The sequence below is a fragment of the Pongo abelii genome, chromosome 14 (assembly GCF_028885655.2).
Source record: "Pongo abelii isolate AG06213 chromosome 14, NHGRI_mPonAbe1-v2.0_pri, whole genome shotgun sequence".
Lineage (NCBI taxonomy): Eukaryota > Metazoa > Chordata > Mammalia > Primates > Hominidae > Pongo > Pongo abelii.
In genome coordinates, this window is record NC_071999.2 from 40817191 (window position 1) to 40843464 (window position 26274).

Consider the following 26274-nt stretch of genomic DNA (forward strand, 5'->3'; position numbering starts at 1 on the left):
TAGAGATGCTGATGTGGCTGATCTAGGGTAGTGTCATGGGGTGGAGGTAAATGGAAACGTTTCAGAGAAATGTAAGAGGTAAAAACTACAGAACTTGGTAATTGATTGGCTGTAGAAGATTAAGGCCAAAAGGGAGCATGTTTGCAAGGACAGAGAGTTTGGACACTTTGAATGGAAGCATCTTAGGTAACACCAGTTCTGCCATGTAAGTTGGTGCAATGTTTTCTGTTTTAGATGAAGAAACAGGTTTAGTGGGGTAACTTGTCCAAAGACAAACAGCTGGAAGATGGCAGAGCTAAAGCTGGATTTCATTTAGGTCTTACTCAAAAAACTTTGCACTTTTCCCATGAGTGGCTGGTCCTGGCACCTCAGGGCATGTCCAGAACCCTCCTAGCATCTGCAGTGCTGAGGATGCCTAGGCTTCTTTCTTTACCACTGGGACACTCAGATCTGCCTCCTTTAGGCAAGGTTGTTGCAATGGTAATTGTGGTTTTTGCCATTAAAAGTAAAGCAAAAACTGCAATTACTTTTGCACCAACCTAATAAAACCACTGGGCTCAGTGCTTCTATTTGCATCGCCATCTCTAGAAAAATGAAACTCAAGTGCCAGACAAGTCATTTACAATCAAATGTTTTTGGACACAACTTGTCTGAACATTGGGAACAGCATGTATTCTTAGGGTCAGAGCTCTGTTCAGACTCTTCCTCTTGGCCATACAGAAGAGCATTAGCAACTTCTTAAAATGGTTCTTGACATCCAGAAAGCATTATACACCTTCTTGTTGAATCACTGCTGGGATAAATAATTTTCTTTCATAAATAAGTTTGACACATGTACTGAGTACACTTGGTTTTTACTCTGTAATGTCAGAAGTTTCTAAGTGCCAATAACAAGGCTTTGTTACTTAATAGAACTTATTAAAATTCAACTTAAAATGGCATTATTTTTTGAGAGGCCCTTATTACACAATTCTTTATCTTGAATGGGAACAATTAAACTAACACGGTTGTTGTTAAACAGCCAAGTAGGGCTGAACCATTAATTATTTCAATCTGAATCCACTAAACTCTGAATTAGTAAAGAACTCATTAGAACCACTGCCTTTACCCAGTTCTGGTCTCTTTTGCTTTTATCTGTATAGGTACATTTTCTTATTTTAAAAAATAGGAAATGTCTTCCTTTGCTGTGCTTGTTACCCTTGAATGAGAAGTGCTCAACTTCAAGATGGATCATTCACTGATACCATGATGACCAATTAACATCACTGGCCACCAAAGAGCTGTGGAAGAAATCTCACTGCAGAGCTGACTTCTATCCCTCCCAATGGTACATGGCCCTCCTTTATTTCGACTCAGCTGTCACCTAAGCCTGTCAGGGATCCAATAGTATATACTGGTCACAGCGCATTGTTGAATAATACTCCTCAGGAAGTGTGCAGATCCACCTTTTCCTTCATCATTTCAGACAGGTGAACCAACTCTTCTTCACTAATTGGAGCCACAAGTCCAGGGCCCTAGATATCAACCGATCAGCACACATAGTGTACACTTAGTACATGCTAGATTCTTTTTGCTCCCTGTCCCCAAGATGCTTATGATTAAACATCAAAGTTACTTTAAAAAATCTAGAATTTGGAAATACTTGGCTTAATTTACAAATTCATTGCCCTTTTAAATGACTTTCCACGCATATGTAGGTTAACCCTTCTTTTTGCAGTTGCGTTCCTAAAAGTCTCAGACACCAAGTGAAAGCTGAATGTTAGTAAGTGTCTCAAATTGGTTCTGAAGTCAGAGAAATCTCCAAGCGAGACTATCTAATTAAAAGATGTGCAACTTTTTGGACATGAAATCCACCTTACTGTTTCCCTGTCTTCTTTTAGCACTTAAGGAGGCTCATTTATTTCTGGTGCTGCACTTGTCAAGATTTGGGGAGAGAATGTGTTTGCATATATGTGTGTGTCCTTGGGTTTGGGGGTGGCGATTCAGGCATGCTGCCAGGGAGATCTGGCTTCCTGCCTTAGACTCTCCTTTACTCCCTAATCATGGTGTAGGCTGTTCATTCCCTAAAATCTCTTTCTCAGCTTTTGTTCCTTGCTTGCCACACTATTAAGAAGGAAAAAAAATGCAGGGCGTGGGGGGCGCACAGGGAATCAGTTGAGACCAAGAGGAAAGAGACAACTACCTAACAGAGGGAAGAAGATGTATTTTTTCCCTAATTTTAGCTTCCTGGGTGCTCACCTCATAGGTGAGGTGGAGCTCTGATTTTCTCCATGTCTGTTTTCTCTTCTTGAACTGAGACCAATGGGTCCAATTCAAAGAAACCATCTACTGAGAATAATGGGAAGGAGGGGCCCCAGGAACAGAGGAGAGGGAGACAGGGACATGGCTCTGTGAATTAATTTTTTAAATAAATACTTACAAAGGCTCCAAACCTCAGGAAATTTAGGCAACAGCTCCTAGTATTTCTCAATTGATTCATGTGGTCAACATTTACCCAGTAGTTACCATGAACTCACAGTCACTGTAAAATGCACAAAGAACCCCTGCTCTCAGAGACCTTACAACTGAGCAAGGTGGTGCAACGTGTCATCTGTGAATCAGCTGCTGCAGTACTGCAGGGCTGGGGAAGACCCTGGACAGCAAAGTGATCCGGGAAAGTGGCAGAGCTCTGCAGGGCCAAATTGGGTGAGTGGGCTTTAGACAGCTGAAGAGACAGAGGAAGACATTCTAGCTAGGCCAAGTGAGAGGAATAAACAGACGAGGTGGAAAAGCCTAAGCTGGGGACAATTTAAATTTGTTTCTAGGATGGAGCATGGGTCCAGAGAAGAAATGGGGGACATGATTGGAAAGGAAGATGTCCTTCACTTGAGAATGAGTTCAGACTTTATTTGGCAGACAACAAGTGATGGCAGCAGTTTGGACATTGGTGCCCAGGGCAGATGTAAGATAAAGTGGGAGGACGCTGGCCAGCGATGGCATCACCACAGGGAGAATGGTGACCCACTGAGTGTGGACAGGGTGGGGAGAAAAGAGTTGGTGACGATTTGGGGTACAAGAAAAAAAATTTAATTAAACAGTAAAAAAAAAGACCAACTAGAGTCCTGTGATGTAAAATTAGGAAATTTTTGGATCTGATCCCTATCAGCTGGGATCCAAGAACAGGCTATGGTTGTGATAGGGGAATTGGGGACCACCAGCACCAAGGGTCAGGGTGGATGAGGGTCCTGGGGCTGATCCCTACCAACCAATTGCTGCAGGACAGCTCCCGCTAGAGTAAAGCCTGGAGCCAGCCTGGGAGAGGACCCACGGTGACCACCAAAAATGACACTCCCAGACCAGGTCCTCCTGCCATCCGGTACTGCCCATTCCTTCATAGGCCGCACTGGCGTCCTCACTGCTGAATCCTATGATCCCCATTCAGTTCTTATGCCACCTGACATCTCAATATCAAGTGTTTCTGCCCCTTCCTTCATCTCAAAACTTTCTGCCCCTTTGACTTCTGTCCCTGTACTCTTACTGTTCTTCCCTGCTTCTGCTGATTGCTCTTAGAAATGCAGACTTCCAGCCGGGTACGGTGGCTCACGCCTGTAATCCCAGCACTTTGGGAGGCTGAGGCGGGTGGGTAGATCACGAGGTCAGGAGATTGAGACCATCCTGGCTAACATAGTGAAACCCCGTTTCTACTAAAAAAATATATAAAAAATTAGCCAGGCATGGTGGCGGGCACCTGTAGTCCCAGCTACTCGGAGGCTGAGGCAGGAGAATGGTGTGAACCCGGGAGGTGGAGCCAGCAGTGAGCAGAGATCGTGCCACTGCACTCCAGCCTGGGTGACAGAGCGAGACTCCGTCTCAAAAAAAAAAAAAGAAATGCAGACTTTCCCCATGGTTCCATTTTCATCTTTACAAATCTCTTGTCGAGGCAGCAGGGAGGTAGCTTATGTTTCTATTATTCAAATCACTACAATATACCAGGGTCTCCCAAATACATAGTTAGCGCAGATCTCCTGACTTAGAACAGTTATTTATTTCCAATTGCTTACAGACATTTCCAAATCACCTCACACTCCACATGTCTAAAATGAAACTCATTCCCTACCTCTCCTCATCCAACAAACCTGCTTCCTATCTCTGATTCCTCTCTCTTCTTCTAGCCTCACATCCAGTTGAATTTCTGGTTTCATTTCCCTTTGAGGTCTCCCCCAGCCCTTTCAGTTCTGTCTTGACAATTTCATTCCAGGATGACTACAATGGCCTCATAGAGCCTTCTTGGCCCTTGGCCTTTCATGTGTAGCAATTTTTTCTACCACCATGCCACTGTTTCCAAAACTCAACTGCGATCTTTCATGGCATTGTGAAAAATCCACTTTCACTTCATAATACCTACAACCTACAGCACAAACATACTTCTATGACCCTGTGCAATTTGACCACAATCAATGGGGCTACCACCATCTTTCCAACTCTTTCTTAAAATTCTATCCTGCGTTTTTATTGAACAAGTAACTATTCCCTAACTATGCCATATAGTTTCATGTCTTTGTGCCTTAGCTCACATTGGGAGGGAATGCCCTCCTGGCCCTTTTTTACATCCAAATTTATAAATCCTTTTCTCTTGGAAGAGCTCTCTGACCCTATTAATGAGATCTAACCTGTTTTCTCTAGGTCATCACAGCACTTATTACACTATTATAGTTACATGGCATACAGTCAAGTACCACATAACAATGTTTTGGTCAACAAGGGACCATATATCCGATGGTGGTCCCACAAGATTACAATTCTGTATTTTCACTGCACCTTTTCTATGTTTACGCCTGTTTAGATGTGCAAATGCTTATCATTGGTTACAATTGATAGAATATTCAGTACAATAACATACTGTATAGGTTTATAGTCTAGGAGCAATAGGCCATACCACATAGCCATGTGTGTAGCAGGCTATACCATCTAGGTTTGTGTAGGTACACTCTAGGATGTTTGCACAATGGCAAAATTGCCTAATAACACATTTCTTGGAACACATCCCCATCATTAAGTGACACATGGCTGTATATGTTTCTCTCCCTACTATAATATAAGCAACTTGAAGGCAAGGACTGTGGTTTAATCATCTTTGCACCCTTGGGGCCTAATGCATGTCTGGAACACAGTAGATACTCAGGAAATATTTAATGAACCTGGGGCATTAACAGTGAGAAGTTCATATGAGCAGTTGATGTAGGTTGCTGCCCCCAAGTAGACAGTAAGTCAAGATAATGGTTAAAGGCTTTGAGGAGTATCTTTGGAGGTTCTGCTGGGGCGAGCACTAGGAAGAATTGGTGGGTGCAGAGAAAGAAGAAATGGAAGGAGGGATGAGCCTTACGTGCAGCCAGAAATTCCAAAGACACAAAGGATGAGTCACCAACCTCTCGATTTTCTTGATGCATTTTGTTCTCAACAATTTCCTTGGAGCTCCAAAGCAAAAAAGATTCTCCATAGACTGTATAAGGCTGAATTCTCTACACTAAAGGAAAAGACTGAACTCGAAATTAATAGCTGACAATCTGCCTTTGAAGGTGTTTGATATAAATCAAAAGAATTTGACAAACTGGACTAGTAGTGAGCTGATTAAAATTCACTTCCTCAGCTTTGATTCTTATCTACATATGTTGCATAAAATATTTTTATAGAACTGTAAAAAAGTAAAACTTAAATAGCATGAATAAAAAGACTCCAGGATTTCTGGAGTCACATAGAAGTAAGTTTTAAGGCTGGGTGTTCAGAATGGTGCTTCGTCATGGTAGATGTTCATTAACTAAGCCATTTGGCTTTTCCTTCTTTCAAATGTTTGTCCTTGCATCTCCAGCACCCAACATTGCTGGTCCACTATAGATTCTCAATGCACACTGAAGGAATGAATGGTTGTTGCCATGAATGTTTCTACTCTAGTCTATAAGCTTCTGAAGGGCAGGAAAGTACATTATCTCATATTGGAATTGAAAGGTGTGAGGCACTCATTGGGCCTCAGTTACGTCTGCTATGGGTTCCACAGACAGAGATTCTAAATACTGGGTATCATTCTATGATAAAAACTTGGCTATCTAAATGGAAACAAAAACTCTAAAACAAACAAAAAAACTCCATTTTTCTTCTCTTTTTTTTTTTCTTGGAATGGGGTCTCGCTCTGGCATCCAAGCTGGACTGCAGTGGTGTGATCATGGCTGGCTTTAGCCTCAAACTCCTAGGCTCAAGACATCATGTCACCTCAGCCTCCCAAGTAGCTGGGACCACAGGTGTTCACCATTACACCCAGCTAGTTTTTAAATTTCTTGTAGACACAGGTCTTGGTATGTTGCCTAGGTTGGTCTCAAACTCCTGAGCTCAACCAGTCCTCCTGCCTAGGCCTCCCAAAGTGCTGGGATTAAAGGTATAAGCCACCATGCCTGGCCCCAGAGCTTTCCCAAATCCAAGAAAAGATCAAAATTTTGAAATCTGTAAGTTTTAAGGAGGACTGCAGCTGTGAAACTTCAAGATAAACACAGTTTTCTTGTAAGATTAAGAAAACAATATAAAGCCAACTGAAATTTTATCAGTCTTTAATAAAACCAAAGTAATGCATATTTTATTCCTATTTTTAGAGTTATTTTGTTATAATTACCCTACGTAGATTAAAAAAATTGCTTAAAAGAATTTTACTTTTGCCACTGCACTCCAACTTGGGTGACAGAGTGAGACCCTCTCTCAAAAATAAAATTAAAGAATTTCGCTTTTAACTTATACATTTTACTAGATCTGTGTTCCAAATATATACACATGTATGGAGAGTCAAACCCATATGAAACTCCTTATTCCTTATGATGCTCTTACAGATTCTTCTTTCTTTAAGAAGCAGCTAGAAGTCATTTTCCAATTTCTTAGTGATTCATCCTCCAGTGTCTCAGCACTCAATTTGTCTGGAGGCTCTTTATTCTTTTCATGTGTTATTAAGGCTTCTGGTTTCTCTTTGCTAGCTATGTTTGCCTTCTTTCAGCCTTTTCTGTTATGGAGACTAATCATAATTCAACAGGTATGTGAATCATGTTATCTGTGAGGCCTTGACCCCTACGCTTCTTGAGAATAGGGGCTTTCTTTCATCTCTGCATCATTAGTGCCTAGCAAATGCCTGACACTAGTTGGTCTGTAACTGATAGTTCTGAAAGTGTAAATGAACACCTAACATTAATAAATCACTTTGAACCTCTTTTAGTGCTATGAAGAGAAATGGGTAAGGGACAAAGGGAAGATTTACAGAGGATTCTCATTCTTGTTCTAATGCTGACTTACAAGGGAGGTTTCTGTCCAGCAACACTATACATCAGGAAGTTGGGGTAAATCATTCACCTCCTGGAACACTGGTGCCAAGGGACTAATACTTAGGCTTATGTTGCAAGGTGCTGTGATGCTGTGAACTGCAATCTCCAATCAGGCACTAGATTAATTGTTTCCTGGATATCAAAACTCTAGTAAGTGGAAGTGAAGAAATAGGTATCAAGGACTGCCAGCCTTGTGTGTCTAGAGCACCAGAAGCCTCCAGTGCCAGCCCCGGGTTGCCATTCTGAACTCTGGGACTCAGAGCAAAGCAGTTATCCCAGCCCTGCATCTGTGTCCTTATTTCTACAAACAGAGACAATAATAACTTGCCTTACTTGCTTGCTGTTAGGAAATTAATAGGAGGATCAAAAAAGATTGAAGAAATAAAAGCCATAAGTAAACTCTAATGTTTCAGGTAAATATAAGTTAACCATGTTATATTCATAGCAGCATAGTCCGAAAATTGCGCAGATCTTAACTTTATAATATGCTCCAATTTCTGTATAATATAGGAAACTGAATACTGGAAGTAGAAATGTAAACACTGAAGTAGAAATCATTATAAACTTTGGGTTAATGTTTTGGGGGAAAACAAAGACTCTATTTTTTTTTTTTTTTTTTTTTGAGACAGGGTCTCACTCTGTTGTCCAGGCTGGAGTGCAATTGTGCAATCTCGACTCACTGTAACCTCTGCCTCCCAGGGTCAAGCCATCCTGAGCATCTGGGACCACAGGAAACAAAGCAACCATGATGCCAGGCTAATTTTTGTATTTTTTTTTTTTTTTAGAGAGCAGGTTTCACCAGCCTGCCTGCCTTGGCCTCCCAAAGTGCTGGGATTATAGGCATGAGCCACCACACGCAGTCTAAAGATGCTTTAACATTAAAAAGTCAGGTGGTAGTTGGGTTTGGGACAATACCAATGTTTATGGAGTATTTAAGTAAAATTCATGTTTGAGTCCACATGATTGATGAAAAACACTAAACAGGCTATTTTAAGAAAATGCGATGTAATCTGTATAGAGATAATTCATCATCTGTATAGAGATGTAATCTGTATAGAGATATAGTGACTTTCCACTAGTTCCAAGAGCTATAGTTGAGTAGGGACAGGAGACCTGGGCCAGAGCAGTGGAGGGGCCCTGAGAGAGGGGCTTCCCTGACATCCAGCAGCTGCGCTTGCGTCTAGGAGAACTGGCAACACTGCCGAACTCCTTAACCTCTGGGCCTGGTTCCAGGGAAAGGAGGTGGTCCTGAGGTCACTGGCACAATCCACACATTTGTGACTGGGAGTTGACTGCCCTGTGAAACTCTCTAAATTGGTACCATCCAAAGGAAAGTGGTAATAAGTCACTTTTGGTAACAAGTCAGAATCAAGAGATAGTCAGTGCATATAATAAGCTCTTATATAATCAGAAAATGGTTGCATGTTATCTCTTCCAGGTCAAAATGCAGCAAGTTGAAAATTTCATATACATAAAAAGCTCACATTAAACAAAATATGATCAGTGTTATATAATTAACTTTGACCTAGAAGTTAAAGACACCTTGAAGTGCTAATTTTTCAAGAACATATTAATTTTAGAATGAATTTGGACTCTACTTTCTTTATGAAAATGATACTACTTGGTATAACTTACCTATCACAAATTCCAAGTTAGTGCTGGTCAATTCAACCAGGTTTCAACTAGAGTTGAAAAGGACTTCAAGGAAAAAACAGAATGTGGAAATGCTTGTTTGGAGCAACCTGTTGATTTTGAGGCAATGAGTCCTACCCATTTTAAACTTCTAAAAGGAATAATTACAAATGTTGGCAGTGACATACAAGTACATTTAATATATTTGCCTATCTTCTTGAGTTTCCAAAATTACTTTTCAGAAATGAATATAAATTCTTACAATGCTGAATAGTGATTACATTACCAGTTAATTATAAAATGAAATTATTGCCTATATGCATAATTATCTTTTTAAGATTAGACTCATCAGTCCATTCTTCAACATGTAGACAAGAATCTGATCCATTCCCCATCTTTACTGACTTAAAGGGAGAAGAAAGAAAGAAAGAAAGGAAGAAAGAAAGAAAGGAAGGAAGGAAGGAAGGAAGAAAGAAAGAAAGAAAGAAAGAAAGAAAGAAAGAAAGAAAGAAAGAAAAAAAGAGAAAGAAAGACTCTAAACCCAGGAGTATCTAACAACCTACAGCTCTTTTTTTTTTTTTTTTTTTTTTTGAGATGGAATGTTGCTCTGTTGTTGCCCAGGCTGGAATGCAGTGGCACCATCTCGGCTCACTGCAAGCTCCGCCTCCCGGGTTCACGCCATTCTCCTGCCTCAGCCTCACGAGTAGCTGGGACTACAGGTGCCTGCCACCATGACTGGTTAATTTTTTGTATTTTTAGTAGAGACAGGGTTTTACTGTGTTAGCCAGGATGGTCTCAATCTCCTGACCTCATGATCCGCCCGCCTTGGCCTCCCAAAGTGCTGGGATTACAGGCGTGAGCCACCGCACCCAGCCCAACCTACAGTTCTTAACAACAAAACTGCTAAAAACAATGACAATAAAAAGTTAAAAGCTGCAGTGCATATTGATTTTCTTGGAATATCTGTAAAAAACATAAGAATTTAGCTAATTATCCATTATTAGATGCATCTGCCCCACATTTGTTTTTTTATTCATCTTATATAATGAGAGGAAGAAGATAGGAAAGGTTAAGTAAAATTTAAGTCAAAGTTGGTTTGGATGGAGAACTAATTTTGTTTTTTAATATTGATAATTTTTAGTAGTATTGATACTATTTCATTAATATATTAATTGATATGGTTTCATTAATATAGGCTCTCCTCTTCACATCCTTCTGTGATTGCATTAAGTAGCCAAAATTTTAGGGGCAATAGGCTGGCTAGGCTTATGACTTTGTTCTCCTTTATTGCTCCATGGGAGTTCATCCTATAGCCCAGATTTATTTATTTATTTATTATTTGTTTTGAGACAGTGTCTTGCTCTGTTGCCCAGGCTGGAGTGCAGTGGTGTGATTTCTGCTCACTGCAACCTCTGCCCCTCAAGGTTCAAGCGATTCTCCTGCCTCAGCCTCCTGAGTAGCTGGGATTACAGGCACCCACCACCATGCCCGGCTAATTTTTGCATTTTTAGTAGAGATGGGGTTTCACCACATTGGCCAGGCTGGTCTCAAACTCCTGACCTCAAGTGATCCACCCCCATCAACCTCCCAAAGTTCTGGGATTACAGGTATGAGCCACTAGGCCCGGGCCTATAGCCCAGATTTAATCAGAGAAAGTAAGAAATGTTTTTTAGTTAAGACTGAACATCCTCCACAGAGCTCAATATTAACCTGTCAGCTGGACAAGCTCAGTTCTTCCAGGGGAGTTTTCCATGCAGCAATTCCAGGATCACTCTGTCTGTCATTTTGTGGAGGTCCTCTTCTCTATGTGTGGGTGGTATCTCTCTTGAAGAGAGAGACTTTCCCTGACATCCTGGGGAAGGGATCATCATCAGAAAGAAATTCTCTCTTCTCCCAGGTGACTGACTCTCTGAAGCCAGGCCATTGCAAGGAGGGAGAAAAGGAAGTTGGCATCTGGTACTCTTCTTTGTTCATTGCTCTTTTGGTCTACACATCAAGGTATCTAAAAGGTCTGCTCTTGGATTGCAAGGACACTGATGGACATTGCTACTTGGAGGCAAACAGGGAGGTAGAAAGGAAGTCATCTCTGTCATGCCAGTAAATGAAGATGAACAAGTCATATCTTTCCCTCCAGATTATCCAGAGTCAAATGATTTTCTGCGTTTACTTCCTTTCTGTTTTCCATAACCCACTGCTTCTCAAAGTGTGCATTGGAATCAGCTGGAGGGCTTGGGAAACTCCAATTTGCTGGGCTCCAGCTCCAGAGTTTCTGATTCAGTGGTTCTGGAGAGGGAGCTCAGGGCTTTGTAGTTCTAACAAATGCTCAGGTGATGGTGATGCTGCTAGTTTGAGAACCACTGCCCTCACCTACTGTTTCTCAAAATGTGGACCATGGACTACCCGATCCTAATCACCTGGAGTACTTGCTGAAACACAGGTTTAGGTCCTTAGTCAGAATCTCAGGGTGTGGGGGGTCAGGATGACAAACTTTGCCAAGTTCCCAAGTGACTCTCATGAGCTCTAAGCTTTGAGTCTACTGTCTCATCCTTTAGCAATGCCTCATTTTAGGGCTCCATCCTATCTACATGAGCAGTGTCATACTAAGGGAGGAGTTCTCAGCTCACCTTTAAACTACAGAGGCAAACAAGATGCATCTCAAGTGCCAGCTATGCTCTGAAACATATCTCCTGACTGGCTATGATGCAGGCCATGCTGTGGGAAGGAGGCATTGGCAGCCCATTGATGCCACCCTAGGTTGAGAGTCAGAGGGGAAGGTGGTCTTTGGAGATCTGTCTAGAGAATAGCAGTAATTGGTAAAACTCCAAGGGGAAGGAGACTCTTAGAGAATCAAGGAGGGGTGGGTGGTTTAGCTGGCCCGTGACCTATAATGACCCACCCTATTGAGAGTTCCTTCTTTTCACACTCCCCCTAGCCCATGCTGTTGAGTAAAAGAAGGCCTCCAAGTAGGCCCCAGAGGTCTTTATTCTTATTTATAAGAGCTTCTTGTCTTCATGAAATCAGGTAACAATCACTTTGACATTTGCATCATTTAATAATTCCCAATCAACAATTCGTGTCATTTAATAAATAATTCCCTTTAATAACGATACAGACCCTTCACCTGAGACAAACAAAGAAGACACTTTTTAACTGACTTCATGTCAGTTTTAAAACCAAAAAGGAGAAGGTAGGGTTGAGGTGCTCATCTTGTGCATACACAGCCTCTCCAACACTAGCACTAGAACCCACTGAGAGGCAGGCTCAGACCAAGGTCACTGCAGCAATCCCTGCTCCACCCTCTCAATCTCACTACCTTTAGCTCCAGAGCCACGAAAGGAAACTAAGGCCAGAGCCAAAAGTGTGTTTAATAAAGGTTCAGCGAATACAAATGGGAAACTCTTCATAGGCCAGTCTCAGGTAGAATAAATGCTCTAACAGAGACTTCCAGAATCTGAAAGATTAACTTAGGTGGTAGAAATGATACAAGATGATAACGTTCTTGTATTTGTGGGCAAATCGGGGTTTCCTGAGTCTTCACTAAGTACATTTTTTGAAGCTCAATGCTTTTTCTTGCAGCCAATATGCTAGACTCCAGCAAATCTGTTCAACCGCTCTAACATGTTCTAAAATTATAAACCGGAACCTACACTCGCTTAAAAACCTCACACTCTAGGCTTCACACACCCTCTGCTCATCCTGTGTCAGGAACAAGGCAATTTCTTCAAAATCTCCTCTGCTGCTTTACCTGAGCTGGTGGAGGCAGGGGACTTGCTACGCCTGGACGGTCCTGGGCTCTTGGTGGTGCTCCTGCGGGATGATGAAGCTATTTTGGTGTAAGAAGTGGACTTCACCACTCGACATTCTGGGGGAAGAACAAAAACCACACATCGTTATGGGGTAATGGCACACACACCAACTCAAAATGCACAATAAACCTGGAAGTAGAAATATACGACCATCCTCAGTCACATCTACTTCCCACCAGCTGGGTTCTTGTCTATGACAATGAAACCAAGAAAACAAAGAGGAAGGACAGGGTGGGCTTCTTAGCCATGGAAGTAAATAATACTTCAATCCCCCTAGGTTACATTCCTTACAATAATATTTTGGCTAGATTGGGAGTGATACAGGCTAATAAAGAGGTGTTTTGTTGGGTTTCTCTCTACTCACTCCTTGAGTTATCTGTATATGTGGGTCTCTTGGGATAAACTGTTGTTGCTTCCAAGGAAAATGTTAGAAGAAAGGTCAACCTCATAAACCAAGAAATGTGGTGGTGGAAGATTCCGCCCACCACAACAGGACCAAGTTTATTGTCATGGGTCCTCACAGAGATAGCTGTGGGTCTTTATGATATGTGGGAGATGACAGCATTTGCTTGGAAGAGGTAAAACTGGTGAAGAGGTGGTATTTCCCTGCAGCAAGGGCATCCTGCCAGCCTGTGCCACCACATGAAGCTGCCACAGAGTTTATACTGTGTCTGTGAAATGGTTTGTGGCTTGAGGATAAGAAACAACTTCACTTTCACTAGATTTAAATTCTCAGTGTTCATGTCCATTACATTCAATGCTGAACATCTTAAATGGCAGAGAGCTTTCTATTTCTCTCTTAGTGAGCTCCCTTGACCAATTATGATGCTGTGCAAACCCACATATCTTGTTCTCAAGAAACTGCTTCTAATAATTAACAAAAAAATGTATGCTTGTAAGGATAATCAATGTTCACTGTAGATGGAAAAATATAAAGCATATTTTAAAACACCCCCAATAACCCATGATCAAATGATACTTTATTTTTGGAGGGGGGTATACAAACTTCTAGAATTTTTAGCTATGCATTTATATATTTCAGCATTAGGATTTGTTCATACATGTTGATCTGTTACCAACCCTTTTCACAATACAGTATCTTGTGAGCATTTTCACTCTGTTATTTAATGGCTGTTGAGCATCTGACTGCATGGAATACCATAATTTACTTAACCAAATTCCTACTATTGAATATCTAACTTGCTTTCAGTATTTCACTGTTATAAATAATTACTCAATGACACCTTTGTAAATGAGTGTGCAGTTATCCTATCATTCCCTTAGGACAGATTTAGTCCCTGGCACTTGACATTTAGTTTCTAGTAGCCAGAAACCAAGGGCACACTGTGGGTGCTCAAAAATATTTACCTTTTCTTTTTAAAAATATTTACCTTTCTTTTCAAAAATATTTACCTTTCTTTTCAAAAATTTTTACCTTTTCTTTTTAAAAAAATTATAAATTCAAAATTAAAAAAATAGCAATAGCTATTTGTTCTTTCCCCTTCAATATCAGTACTTTTGTGATATTGTTCTTTCCCCTTCAATATCACTAACATTTTTAATAGTGTAAGGACCTTACCATAGCTTTTCTAAGCTTATATAAACACATATATACATAGCCAGGTTTTTGTTTGCTTTTTATAAAAATGGCAAGATAGTGACATATTTTATACATTTTCCATACTTATATATTATAATCATCTTTCTTGGTCAATCCATAGCAATCAAAACTGTTTTTCTAAACCCTGCATCATATTTTGTAATATGTTTATATCACAATTTATTCAATCATTCTCCTATTGATAGAAAGTCAGGTCACTCCTTATATTCTAATTTCTTCTTTATATTTTCCAACTTAAATAAAAAATTTTAGAGACAAGCCTGGCCAACATGGTGAAACCCCGCCTCTATTAAAAATACAAAAATTAGCCAGGTATGGTGGTGGGCGTCAGTAATCCCAGCTACTCGGGAGGCTGAGGCAGGAGAATCGCTTGAACCTGGGAGGCAGAGGCTGCAGTGAGCCAAGATCCCAAAAACATAAATAAATAAAAATAAAAAAATTTAAGATTAAAAAATTTGCTGAACAAAGTGGATTTGGTGAGTTGAAAGAGAACTTTTTAAAAGTTCTGAATGACGCCCTCCAGAAAGTCCAACAAATTGTACTTTTTTTTTTTTTTCCTCAAGACAGAGTCTCGCTCTTGTTGCCCAGGCTGGAGGGCAGTGGCGTGATCTCAGCTCACTGCAACCTCCACCTCCCGAGTTCAAGAGATTCTCCTGCCTCAGCCTCCCAAGTAGCTGGGACTACAGGGCACCCACCACCATGCCCGGCTAATTTTTGTATTTTTAGTAGAGGTGGGGTTTCACCATGTTGGCCAGGCTGGTCTCAAACTCCTGACCTCAAACGATCCACCCACCTCAGCTTCCCAAAGTGCTGGGATTACAGGTGTGAGCTACCGTGCCCGGCCCCAAATTGTACTTTTACAGACAATGAGTGGTCATTTGCTGGGTCCCTCACTGAGGTTAGGTATTACATTTTCAAAAAATCTTTGCCAATTTCTAAACAAATATTGGATTTCCTTTCTTGAAATCTGAATTGGTTTGACTGCCAGTAAAGTTGTACATTTTTCCCACATGCATATTAGCCATTTGGATTTCTTCTTTTGCAATTACTTATTTATGTCCTACTTTCTCTTATTGGTTTGTAAGAGTGCATTCTATATGAAAATTTAACACTTAGTCTATCACGTTATAAATATTTATCATTGTAGGTAGTTGTTGAAATACGTTAGCTTTTCAAATGTGGTGAACCTTTTTAGTATAGTAGTTTTAAATTAAACTACTTTAACTTTTCCATTATATATTTTAAATCCCATTTTATGCTTTGGAAACAAAGAACTCATAATCATTCCAGATCTCATTCTGATGCCTGACTTCAAAATTTTTCTTCCCTATCCATGCAATTTCTAATTTTCTAAATTCAAAACATGTTTCTCTCTCATATATTCCGAATTGCTTTATATAAACGTCGTTCCCTATTTTTTTCTAACATCTAAACCAACAAAGTAGTTTAAATTGTTTAGTAAGAAAAGATGTGAGTTTATATGAAATACAGATGTTATAAGACTAGAAACAGGAGATAAGTCATGGAGAAGAGTGTCTCCTAGAGAGTCTCATGAATTGAAATGGGGAAAAAGAAGAGGGAATATTAAAAAAGAAGAGGAAGCAAATTCTGCCTTGTGATATTTCTTCTTCCTCCACTTGTTTTCATAGCCCAAAGCAAAGAGAAATGAATCAAGGCATTACAGAGCCTGCCCAGTCTTCCCCAACAGTTACTTGGGCCACTGTCACTGTTCTGGCCTGCCCAATGACCCTGCAAGGTATTTCTGTTTTTTAAAAGAAAGAAAAAAAATCTATACATACAGGAATATTGACAAAAATTAAAAGATAGGAGTAACCAAGAAACAACATTAACAACGTCAGAAAATACAATAGGAAAACCAGGACCGTTCCCATGGGACAACAACGCCTGAGGTGTCCGTGGAGATTTTGATTCACAAAACAGAGCTTTGGAACGTGCCAAGAAGATCTCAAATTAGCTCATGGCTCTGACCATGCAACTGACAACACATCCTGGAGTTTGTCCTAGCTTTGGCCTCTGCCTAGCCTTTTGGAAGTATACTAGCAACCGAACTGGAATACCACAATGTCGCTGGCCCATTGGCATGCTTCCACGTACATTTTTATCACGTGGCCACTACGTGCCAGGCATCAAGAGCTGCAGACATGATGGAGAACAATACAAAATTTTGGAACTCAAAACCTTTACCATCTGGTAGTGGTGCATAGAGTCTTTTCACCAGTGAGGCCTCTTTTTGCTGATTTTTATTTCATGGACCTCATGTTTGAAAAATGTTGGTTTATGCAACACATTGTTATTAAGTAACATTCAATTTTCTCATTTTAAATCAAAATCAAGATGATCATGAGGGCAGATGACCAGAACTTTTTGTCCCAGGTTATGAACATTCAGAGGTCACATAAATTTAAAACAATAATTTTAAAAGCTCAGCATCTAGTGTTAGCAAGAATGAATAGTTAAGATAGAAAGCTACCAGATGGTACACATTGTTAATAATATCCATCTGTGATCCACAATGTGAATTAAAAAGTTGGTTTTAGGGTTCATGGCATGCTGTTTGGCACAGGTGCCAGAGTTGCTAGCTGTGGCTATAACTACCAACCAGCAATCCAGGTCACCACAATAGAACCAATCTTACCACACTCAATTGACATTTTTCCAAGTACCAAAAAGAAACTTGGTATTTCTGTGAGGGAGCTCTTCTTATCAGAAGAAATGTAGGTATTTCATTAAGTTTTTGAAATATTGGAAAAACTTGTGGCCTCTTATCATGCTTCCAAAGCTTCCCTTGCTTCTCCTGAACTGAGTTCTCACCATATTATTATTCAGTCAGAATTATTCATTTATTAGTCTGTCTCCCCACCCCTATACTCCATTGGATACTAACTAGTTCCTGGCATATTAAAAAGCATGAAGTAGCTGCTCGATAAATATCGGCCCAAATTGCTGCTGATCCTGTTACTACTTGTGTGAACTCTTGGTATTCACTGAACTAACCCAAACTCCCATTGTACACCCAAGAAAACTGAGTCCCAGAGAGATGAAATGACTTGCATCAGAACCCAACTCTCTTGGGTTGGTGGCTTCCTCACTACCCTCAGTATCTGATGCCGTGGCCTAAGCAAGCTGTTCCATGGTGATGAAAGCCTGGGAAATGTCTATCGGTGTCCATGGTCAGGGGTAGACAAATGGGTGATGGTGCATCAGGGGAAGAACTGCAAACAACTGTTCTCATATCAACATTAAATAAGAAATTCAAGATACGAAAGCTACCTGTCTATCAAATGTTTAGTATATCAGAAAAAAAGAGGAACAAACTGTCTTTCAGAAATAGAGTTATAATGAAGTAATAGCTTGGAAGATCATGGAGTCTGAAAGATAATTACAAATATTTCAATTCTTGGACCACTTGCCTTTAGGATGAGTGATACTTCATGAGTCATATTGCGGATTAGAATAATTCCAAAGGCTTGGGTTGAATAACAAAAACAGAAACAACAACAAGAAATTTATAGTAACTGCGTTTTCTAAAATGGGTCAACATAAATCCAGTTGAAGAATATTGCAGTGCCAAGCCGTAAATTATAAAAAAAAAAAAAAAACAAAAAAAACTCCAACCATCTTTCCAAATAAAGTTTAGATTTTTCATGTTTTAATTAATGTAAATAGGAATTATATTTTATAATGGTGAAAATGCAGTGAGGAACAAATGCTGCATGGCTTCAGAGAGAATGCCAAAATCTACATCAGCTGATAACCACAATTTTGAAACATTGTGAATAATATGACCTAAATGGCCAGTAATGTAGAAAACTTTTTGTTCACACAAAGGACATTTTCATAGCCTCAGGCAAGGAAGAAAGCAGTGCCTTCCATTCCCCCTTTCACATGGGGGCATTTGCCTTTGGGGGCCATCACTTCTTTACTCTGATGTTTCTTGGCACCCCTATATTTCATTGACCAATTCTCTAAGAGGACTGTATTTCCTTTGGTGGTGGAGAAACCGGATGACCCAGACACTCCTTAAGAAAGATGACACCGAAGTACTGTAGGTAAGCCACTTGAAGGAAGCTAACAGATGGTAATTTCTCTTGCTCCTAAAGATTGCAGCCTACCCAAAGGACAGGAAATCAGATCAAACTCATGAACTGGTTCTCTGATGACTGATCCTCCCATAGCATGCAAGCAAGTAAGCAACGTTGAATTAAATCTCTGCTCTATTTAGTCCCTACATTCATCTGAGGTGAAAAGTATCATTCCCCACACGATCTATACTAATGTTAGCTTTACAAATGTTTTGGGGATTTATAGAAGTTAAATGTTTCTCACCTTCACCCAGGACATGAACTCTTGAAATGGGCATTCTTTGATGGACAGATTTAGAGAGACAGCCCAGATGGTGATGTATAAGGAGGAGGTGGAACATATTCTTTGGCCACATTCCCGGTGGCAGGAGAACCTCCACTTAGAGAGATCCTCCCCCCACTCAGAAACAGTTGGTAGGTAGGCTGAAGTGTTATAGAAGGTGCTGAAGAATAGAAACGGTTGCAGAATTCCGCCAAAAGCACCAGTGGCTCACCTGAGCTCACATAGTGTTCATGCATTCAAAGGGGCCTACTTATACCTTCTGGAGAATCTTGAACAAGGCATAGGTGAAGTCCCTTGGGTGTCTAGACATGCTGATGTTGGCTAGGGAATACCTTTAAACAAGAAATGGTTTTACTTTTCTAGTCTCTTTTTTGAAACCAACCAGCATAAAAGCACTCTTAGGCAGAGGCCTCTTAATATATCTCAACTCTAAATTCAGTTTTCTGAATTGTTCAGGAAATGGACAAGTTCATCTAGAAGAATCCATCATGAGCAGTAGATGCTTTGTGCTTTCTACCTCACCCTGATTACAAAGGCAAGCTTCCTCTTAATTTGGCAAACGTACAAAGCCTGTAAGTGGAATAATATTCCTCTCTGTTGCTATATGCGAAAGAGAGTGAGGAAGCACATTCAGTTCCAGAGGCTTTTTATAAAAATGGCACAAAGTCAATGACAAAAAGAACTTGCAATTCTGATTCTCCAATTCTCCAGTAAGTTGCCCCTACATGTTCACTTCCCTCCCCTTGGGAGGCGCCCTCCTAGAATATCAAGGCTGTCAATGGTTAATGAGTCAACTCTCTCCTTAACTCAGGAATATTCTCTCCTCCTGTCTCCACTCCAACCAAGTGGTGGTCCAGCTTCCTTCTGAGCACCCCCAGTGCCTGGGAGATTCACCACCTGCTGTCTCATGGTTTTGAATCTCAGTCTCCATCCTCAGTCTCCAGCTTGTCTGCCTGGTTGAGCTGAACAAAGCCATCCTGGTATAATGGACAACTAAAATTTACTTTCTATGGAAATGTTATGATTTTCATACTTCACAGCAGCATTACAGGAAAATCCACATGTAGGCTTCTTGAGGAAAGGATGGGCCTGCATCTAGTAAGAACTGAGGCCCATCCGGTTTCTTCTACTCCACCTGTTTTCTAAGTGAACCTTGACACCATGGTAAGACTCCCATCCTACTGCCTGTGGGGTTTGAAATAACTGCTGCTTCCCCAAGCTCCACACGCAGCACGTCTGGAATAAAAGCAATCAAGATCAAAACACTCTAAAATACAGCTTTTAAAAACAACGCATTGCAGTGGGGGGGGGGGGGGGGGAATGGGGATGGTTAATGGGTACAAAAAATAATTAGAAAAAATGAATAAGATCTAGTATTTGATAGCACAACAGGGTGACTACAATGAAGAATAATTTAATTGTATACTTAAAAATAACTAAAAGAGTATAATTGGAATAAATGTTTGAGGTGATGGATACCCCATTTACCCTGATGTGATTATTATGTATTGTATGCCTGCATCAAAATATCTCATGTACTCCATAAATACATACACTTACTATGTAACCATAAAAATTACATTTTTTTTTTTTTTGAGATGGAGTCTTGCTCTGTCGCCCAGGCCAGAGTGCAGTGGCACAATCTTGGCTCACTGCAACCTCTGCCTCCCAGGTTCAGGTGATTCTCCTGCTTCAGTCTCCTGAGCAGCTGAGATTACATGCACACACTTCCATGCCCAGCTAATTTTTGTATTATTAGTAGAGATGGGGTTTCACCATGTTGGCCAGGCTGGGCTTGAACTCCTGACCTTAGGTGATCTGCCCACCTTGGCCTCCCAAAGTGCTGGGATTACAGACATGAGCCACCACACCCGGCCAAAAATTAAAAAATATATAAAAGACAAAAGTGAAAAAGAAGGCATGGGACAGACTGAATTGGAGACAAAGGCATCAGCTGGAGTAACTTAGCTGGAGAGTAAAGTCCCAGAAACTGAGATTTTAAAAGTACCTTCTAAAAATACAGGGAGGTATGTTTAAACCAGCACTTCCACTGGTCCACCACAACTTCCAGAACACCCAGCTCAGTGCTCCAGATGGCGCCCACGTGTTCCTCCACCTGCACGGGGCTCTAGAGGCACTGCTGGGAGCTGAAACCTTATGTAACATCTGCAGAAGGCTTTACGGCACTGGGATTTTCTGTATTAACATCTCAAGAGTCACAGCTCAGATCTACTGTTCTGATAGTATGAATGGTTCTCCTTTCCAAACAATTTCCTTTTCCCTAACAGTCACATAAGAGAAAAGTTCATCTTTTCCTACGTAACAGTGCAGAGGTCTGCAGGTGTCCTGAGGGATAGGCGGTTTAGCTCTGGGAGATTGCTTGGTAACCCAAGTTCCTACTGTCTTATCTCTGTCAAACCTGAGTGTTCTCATCCACAAGGGTCCCAGTTGGTTTATGTTGCCTTGTCTGAGTTTCAGCCCTGGGGGAAAGCAGAAAAAGAGGAAGGTTTGCAGACACTAGGCATGAAAAGCTGATCTGTTCCTTGTTCTACCAGAACTTAATTTCCTAAATGAATACTGATCTTTCCTTTTTCCCACATGTCATTTGCACTTTTTTGTGCTAGTTGCTAGTGGTGTCCTTGGCTTCACCCACTAAATGCCAGTGCCACTAGATGCCAGTAGCTTCCTTAGTTATGTGACCAAAAACGTCCCCACACATTCCCAAATGTCCCCTGAGGGCATATTACCCCTGGTAGAGAACCACTGCCAATGTCTTCATTAGGCAATGTTTCCCAGAAGGGCCCTCAATTAACTCTTACATTCTTCCTCCACGGTGTTAATGAAACCATCAACAACCACCTGCCTGAGTCTCTAAACAATGCACTCGTATACTCTTTCTGCAGGTCTGGCAGGCATAAACAGTTTCGGGCTTTACACTGCAGTGTAGCTGATGCAATTGACAATGCTGAAGGTCTTCCAATAGTCTGTTAAAACTGGATTAGTACCCATTGCTTAACCATCCTGAGAACATGGGAACACGGGGTCTTGGTGTCTTAGCTGAGAGTTTGGAGGATAAAGAATGTCATGGGGCAGAGGTTAGAGAAAGAGACTTCCACACTGCTGTGTGCAAACCCGAGTGTTGCAGAAGGGCCACAAGCATGGCCCGTGATCAGGCTGCCCTCTAGGTAAGGTTCTTTCCCTTCCAGGTACCACTTGACTTCTACAATGACCCTTTGGAAACAACTCCAAAATGGTGTTCCTCACTATTTTGGATTGAATGCAAGTACAATGCAAGAGATTATGTTTTTCTTACCTATTGAGATGTGGGGATTTTCAACCTTAGTTATTAAGCCTGGCAGTATTGCCTCAAAAACACAAACATGTACCCCTTTTGCTGATTTGCAGTTGGGGTCTTATCTGTCTGAATCCTAAATGCAAGTGTAGTTGGTACATTTGCTATCCCCATAAGAACCCAACCTCACTGGCATTAAAACGTGTCCCAGAAGCCATCCGTTTTTTCTCTGCCGTGGGTTTCCATCTGGGCTTTGCTCAGGGTCTGCTGCCTTTTCATTGGCCAATGAAGCTTCACCAAATCTTGACCTTTTTGAAAGTAAAGCAGTTATTAAAATTGAGGAGCCCCACTTTGGCTGGCTCTGAGCTTCTTCTCATAAAAAACCCATGTGTCTTCAGTGAGACGTTTGAATAAATCAAAGATGCCAAGGGCCTTTTCTCCCACATGTCATATGTTCCATATTGTTCAGCCCAAATACAATGCCCTCTTAGTCTTCACTGATGTCTGATCACCTTGAGAGACTGAATATACAGATGAACAATGGCCACACCATATAACAAAACAGAACTCTGACTCATGACCTGCAGCAACCTGCCGGGGAAAAACCCCCTTTCTATGACAGCCTACCAGAAGGTAGCAAACTCTAAGTCAGACTTACAGAAAAATCAATAACAAATTACAATGGTCTAGCTCTAGTAACATTCCAGGAAGCCAAACAATAACCCTTGTAACAATTGACTTTAAATTAGCCAGGACTTAATAAGTGACAGCGTCCCTAATTTTTGTTTCTACTTCCAACTTAGCACCAACTAGAAAGGGTCAAATGTGTGCCTCTAACCAATCCCGTGGAGTGCCCCACTTCTGGTTAGCCTGCCTACATCTTCCCCACACCAACTGCTTCCAACAGGGTGCAGGGAAAACCTTCCCTTTTTTTCTTCTCTAAAGCACTCCTACTCCTCTGCCTGCCTTTGAGTCCCTGCCAAAACGCAGATGATGGTGGCTGACTCCTTGCTATAGCAAGCTCCGAATAAATAGCCTTAGTTTGTTCTCATTTGGTTGGTCTTCACTGATTTGCACAGCACACATGGCTCTCCCTTAGCTGACTGCAGCACTTGGCACTATGGCTCGGTACATTTCTCTTTCTGTCACTCATATGTCCAATTCCTTGTGGCCACCTTTATTCCTTGTGACACCTTGGAGAGTGGCACCCTGTCTCCCTGCCAGTCTGTCCTCTGGCACTTGGATAGACACCATTTCTTGAGCTGACCATAAAACAAAGCAGCTAACTTCAGTTGAGGGGCATGTCGTGTGAAATAGGCCCACCTTTATCTTCTAGAATCATGATAACAGTTCACAAGGGAAAGAAGGTTGACTGCGGAAACAGCAGGTGAACATCTCCAATCTCATGCTAACGCTGGGCCTACACTCATTGGATGGACTCATGTGCATAATGGTGCACATCTGAATTTCGATTTCTCTTTATCTTTTTTCCAAAGTGTATGCTTTAGTCGCCGTAACAAATTACAACAAACTTCATGGCTTAAAATGACCAAAATATATTTGCTCACAATTCTAGAGGCCAGAAGTCTGAAATCAAGGTGTTGGCAGGTCTGGAGTCTCTCCAAAAGCTCTAGAATGGAATCCGTTCCTTGTCTCTCATAGTTTCTGGTGACTCCAGGCATTTCTTAGCTTGTGGCCACATTACTCAAATCTCTGCCTCCATCTTTACATGGACTTCTCTGTGTGTCTGTGTTACTTCCTTGGCCCCTTTCTTAGGTGAACATTTGTGATAGGATTTTGATTCCCACCAGAATAACCCAAGATAATCCCCTCATCTCAAGACCCTTAACTTAATTAAACCTGCAAGGACCTTTTTCCAAATAAGGTCACATTTACACATTGAAACCTTTCAGTGATACTATTTAGCCTGCTACAATATGTATGACATCACTTTGATACCAGCCTGTCTTGAGCATTTTTGTCAGGAAATCTATTGTTGCTCCACTGCTTAGAACCCTTCTAGGATTCTTTGTTGCTCTTCGAGAATATCCTTAGAGTAGCCTGTAAGGCCCCTCCCTACTTCAGCTTTCTCTCTCCCTTTTCTTTGGGTGCATTATTTTAGTTTCTTAACTGCACTAAGTAACCTCCTGCCTCTGGGCATTGGAATATTTATTTCCCTGCAAAAGGAACGATTCCCCAATACTGCCACCTTGCCTGGTTAACGTTCTGTTCATACCTCCACACTCAACTTAAATTCATACATTTTGCAAATATTTACTGAGTCTCTGCTGTTTTAGGTGCCGGGATACCGTAGTGTATCAGTTGACAGGGTATCTGCTTTTGTGGAGTTTATACTCCAGCGGAGGAAATGAGCCTTAAACAAACAAAAACAAGAACAAGAGCTGAGTTTATAAGAACTTTGCCAAGAATTAAAAGGGTGATGTGACAGTGAGTGGCTGAGTTACTGGTTTCTCTATATTGGTGGTCAGAGAAGGTCTCTTGGTGTGGAGGACGCTGAAGCTGAGCTCTGAACACAGGAAGAAGTCAGCCGTGGATACACTGAAGGAAACAGAGGAAAGCAGGCCCCAGATTAAGTCAAGATTGAAACAACCAAGTGAGGGGCTTGGGTTTTACTCTAAGCAAGATGGAAGTTAGGAGGGGTTTAAGCAAGCGCAGTTGTTGTAGTTTAGATATTTGACCTCCAAACCTCATGTTGAAATCTGACCCCCCATGTGGGAGGCGGGGCCTAATGGGAGGTGACTGGGTCATGGGAGTGGATCCCTCGAAGAATGTCTTGGTGCCATCCATGAGGTAATGAGTGTGTTCTCGCTCTGTTAGTTCCAGCAAGAGTTCTCCCAACATCTGGTTGTTAAAAAGAGCCTGGCACCTTCCCTTCTCCCTTGCCTCCTCTCTCCATGTGACCTCTGCACATACCAGCTCCCCTTCCCCTTCCATCATGAGTGGAAGTAGCTTGAGGCCCTCAGCAGATGCAAATGCTGGTGTCATGCTTCTTGTGTAGTCTGCAGAACTGTGATCCAAGTAAACTTTTTCTATATAAATTACCCAGCCTCAAGTATTCTTTTATAGCAACACAAATGGACTAAGACTGCAGTGGTGTGGTCTGATTTGTGAGTCTAAAAGAGAACTCTGGCTGGTGTGTAGAGGAAAGATTGCGAAGTGGTTATTCTGGGTGAGAAAGGATGGTGGCATGGCCTAGGATGGAGATGATGGAAACGGATAGAAAACAATGACTTGGATATGATGAGGAGATAGAGTTTGCAAAGCTTGAGGATGGATTGCATAGGGGCAGGTAGACATGCAATCCCAGCTTATATGCTCCTTGTGTATGTACTGACGAGTGAGTCCTGCTGACAGCCTTGCACAGGGCAGTGGCTTCATGTGCCAAAGTGCAGGAGAGACCAAGAGTCTAGAAAGGCCTACAGTCTTCCTCTAGGATAAAGGACAGACTTTCCAGCTCTTTAAAAATGCAGATTCCCTGCTCTTCCCTGAACCTACTATATTAGACTCATTGGAGGTGGAACCCGGAGCACTTAAAAAAATTAAAAACCCACGTGATCCCAATGGTGTCGATCCACAGACCAGACAGTTCTTGCCATTCTCCTGTGGACTGATAAGAAAATTACCAAGGGAAATCCAGAGGTTCAGGGTTTGAAGTAATTGTGCAATGTGCCACTTGGAAAAAAAAAAGGACTAAACTAAAAGCATGAGGAGATAAATTAGCAAGACAAACTGGTCTTGAAAAAAACAGCAAATATCTGTCCTCCTTCAGATTTTATCCCGACTCAAAGTTGCAAAAACAACCAACTATTATCCTGAGACCCAGTTGAAAGCAGACTTCGAAAGTGTAACAAGAGTTCACATATATTGTCAGCTCATGACCACCTGGCTTTAATTAGCTATAAGATGGGGAGGACCTGAAAGCTAGATAAGAAACAAGAAATAGATAAATTACTCAAGAATGGAGAGCTAGAAAATGAATAAGAATTCCTCCAAGAGAAAAGAAAAGGGAACAAAAGGAACTAACAATAAAAAGAGCATAACAATGTGAACTGAAATAAAATTTGATCACTGTCTCCTTGGGTAAGGCTCCTTTAAGCCTGACTTTATCCCAATCATGCAGAAAAGCCAGGATAAGCATGCATCTTCGGTTTGGTGGTCTAATACTCAACCTACTCTAGCACATGC

The 26274-nt window shown here is 41.3% G+C and overlaps 1 protein-coding gene across 2 annotated transcripts in view; it reads right to left on the reverse strand.

Annotated features, from left to right (window-relative positions):
• The window catches only part of DCLK1 (doublecortin like kinase 1), a 357223-nt gene that overhangs the window by 87028 nt on the left and 243921 nt on the right, over positions 1-26274 (reverse strand). For both annotated transcript variants that reach the window (XM_024230846.3, XM_024230848.3), the window contains exon 5: positions 12709-12825. In XM_024230846.3, the coding sequence (XP_024086614.2) occupies positions 12709-12825 (117 nt within the window). The remainder of the gene's footprint in view (positions 1-12708; positions 12826-26274) is intronic.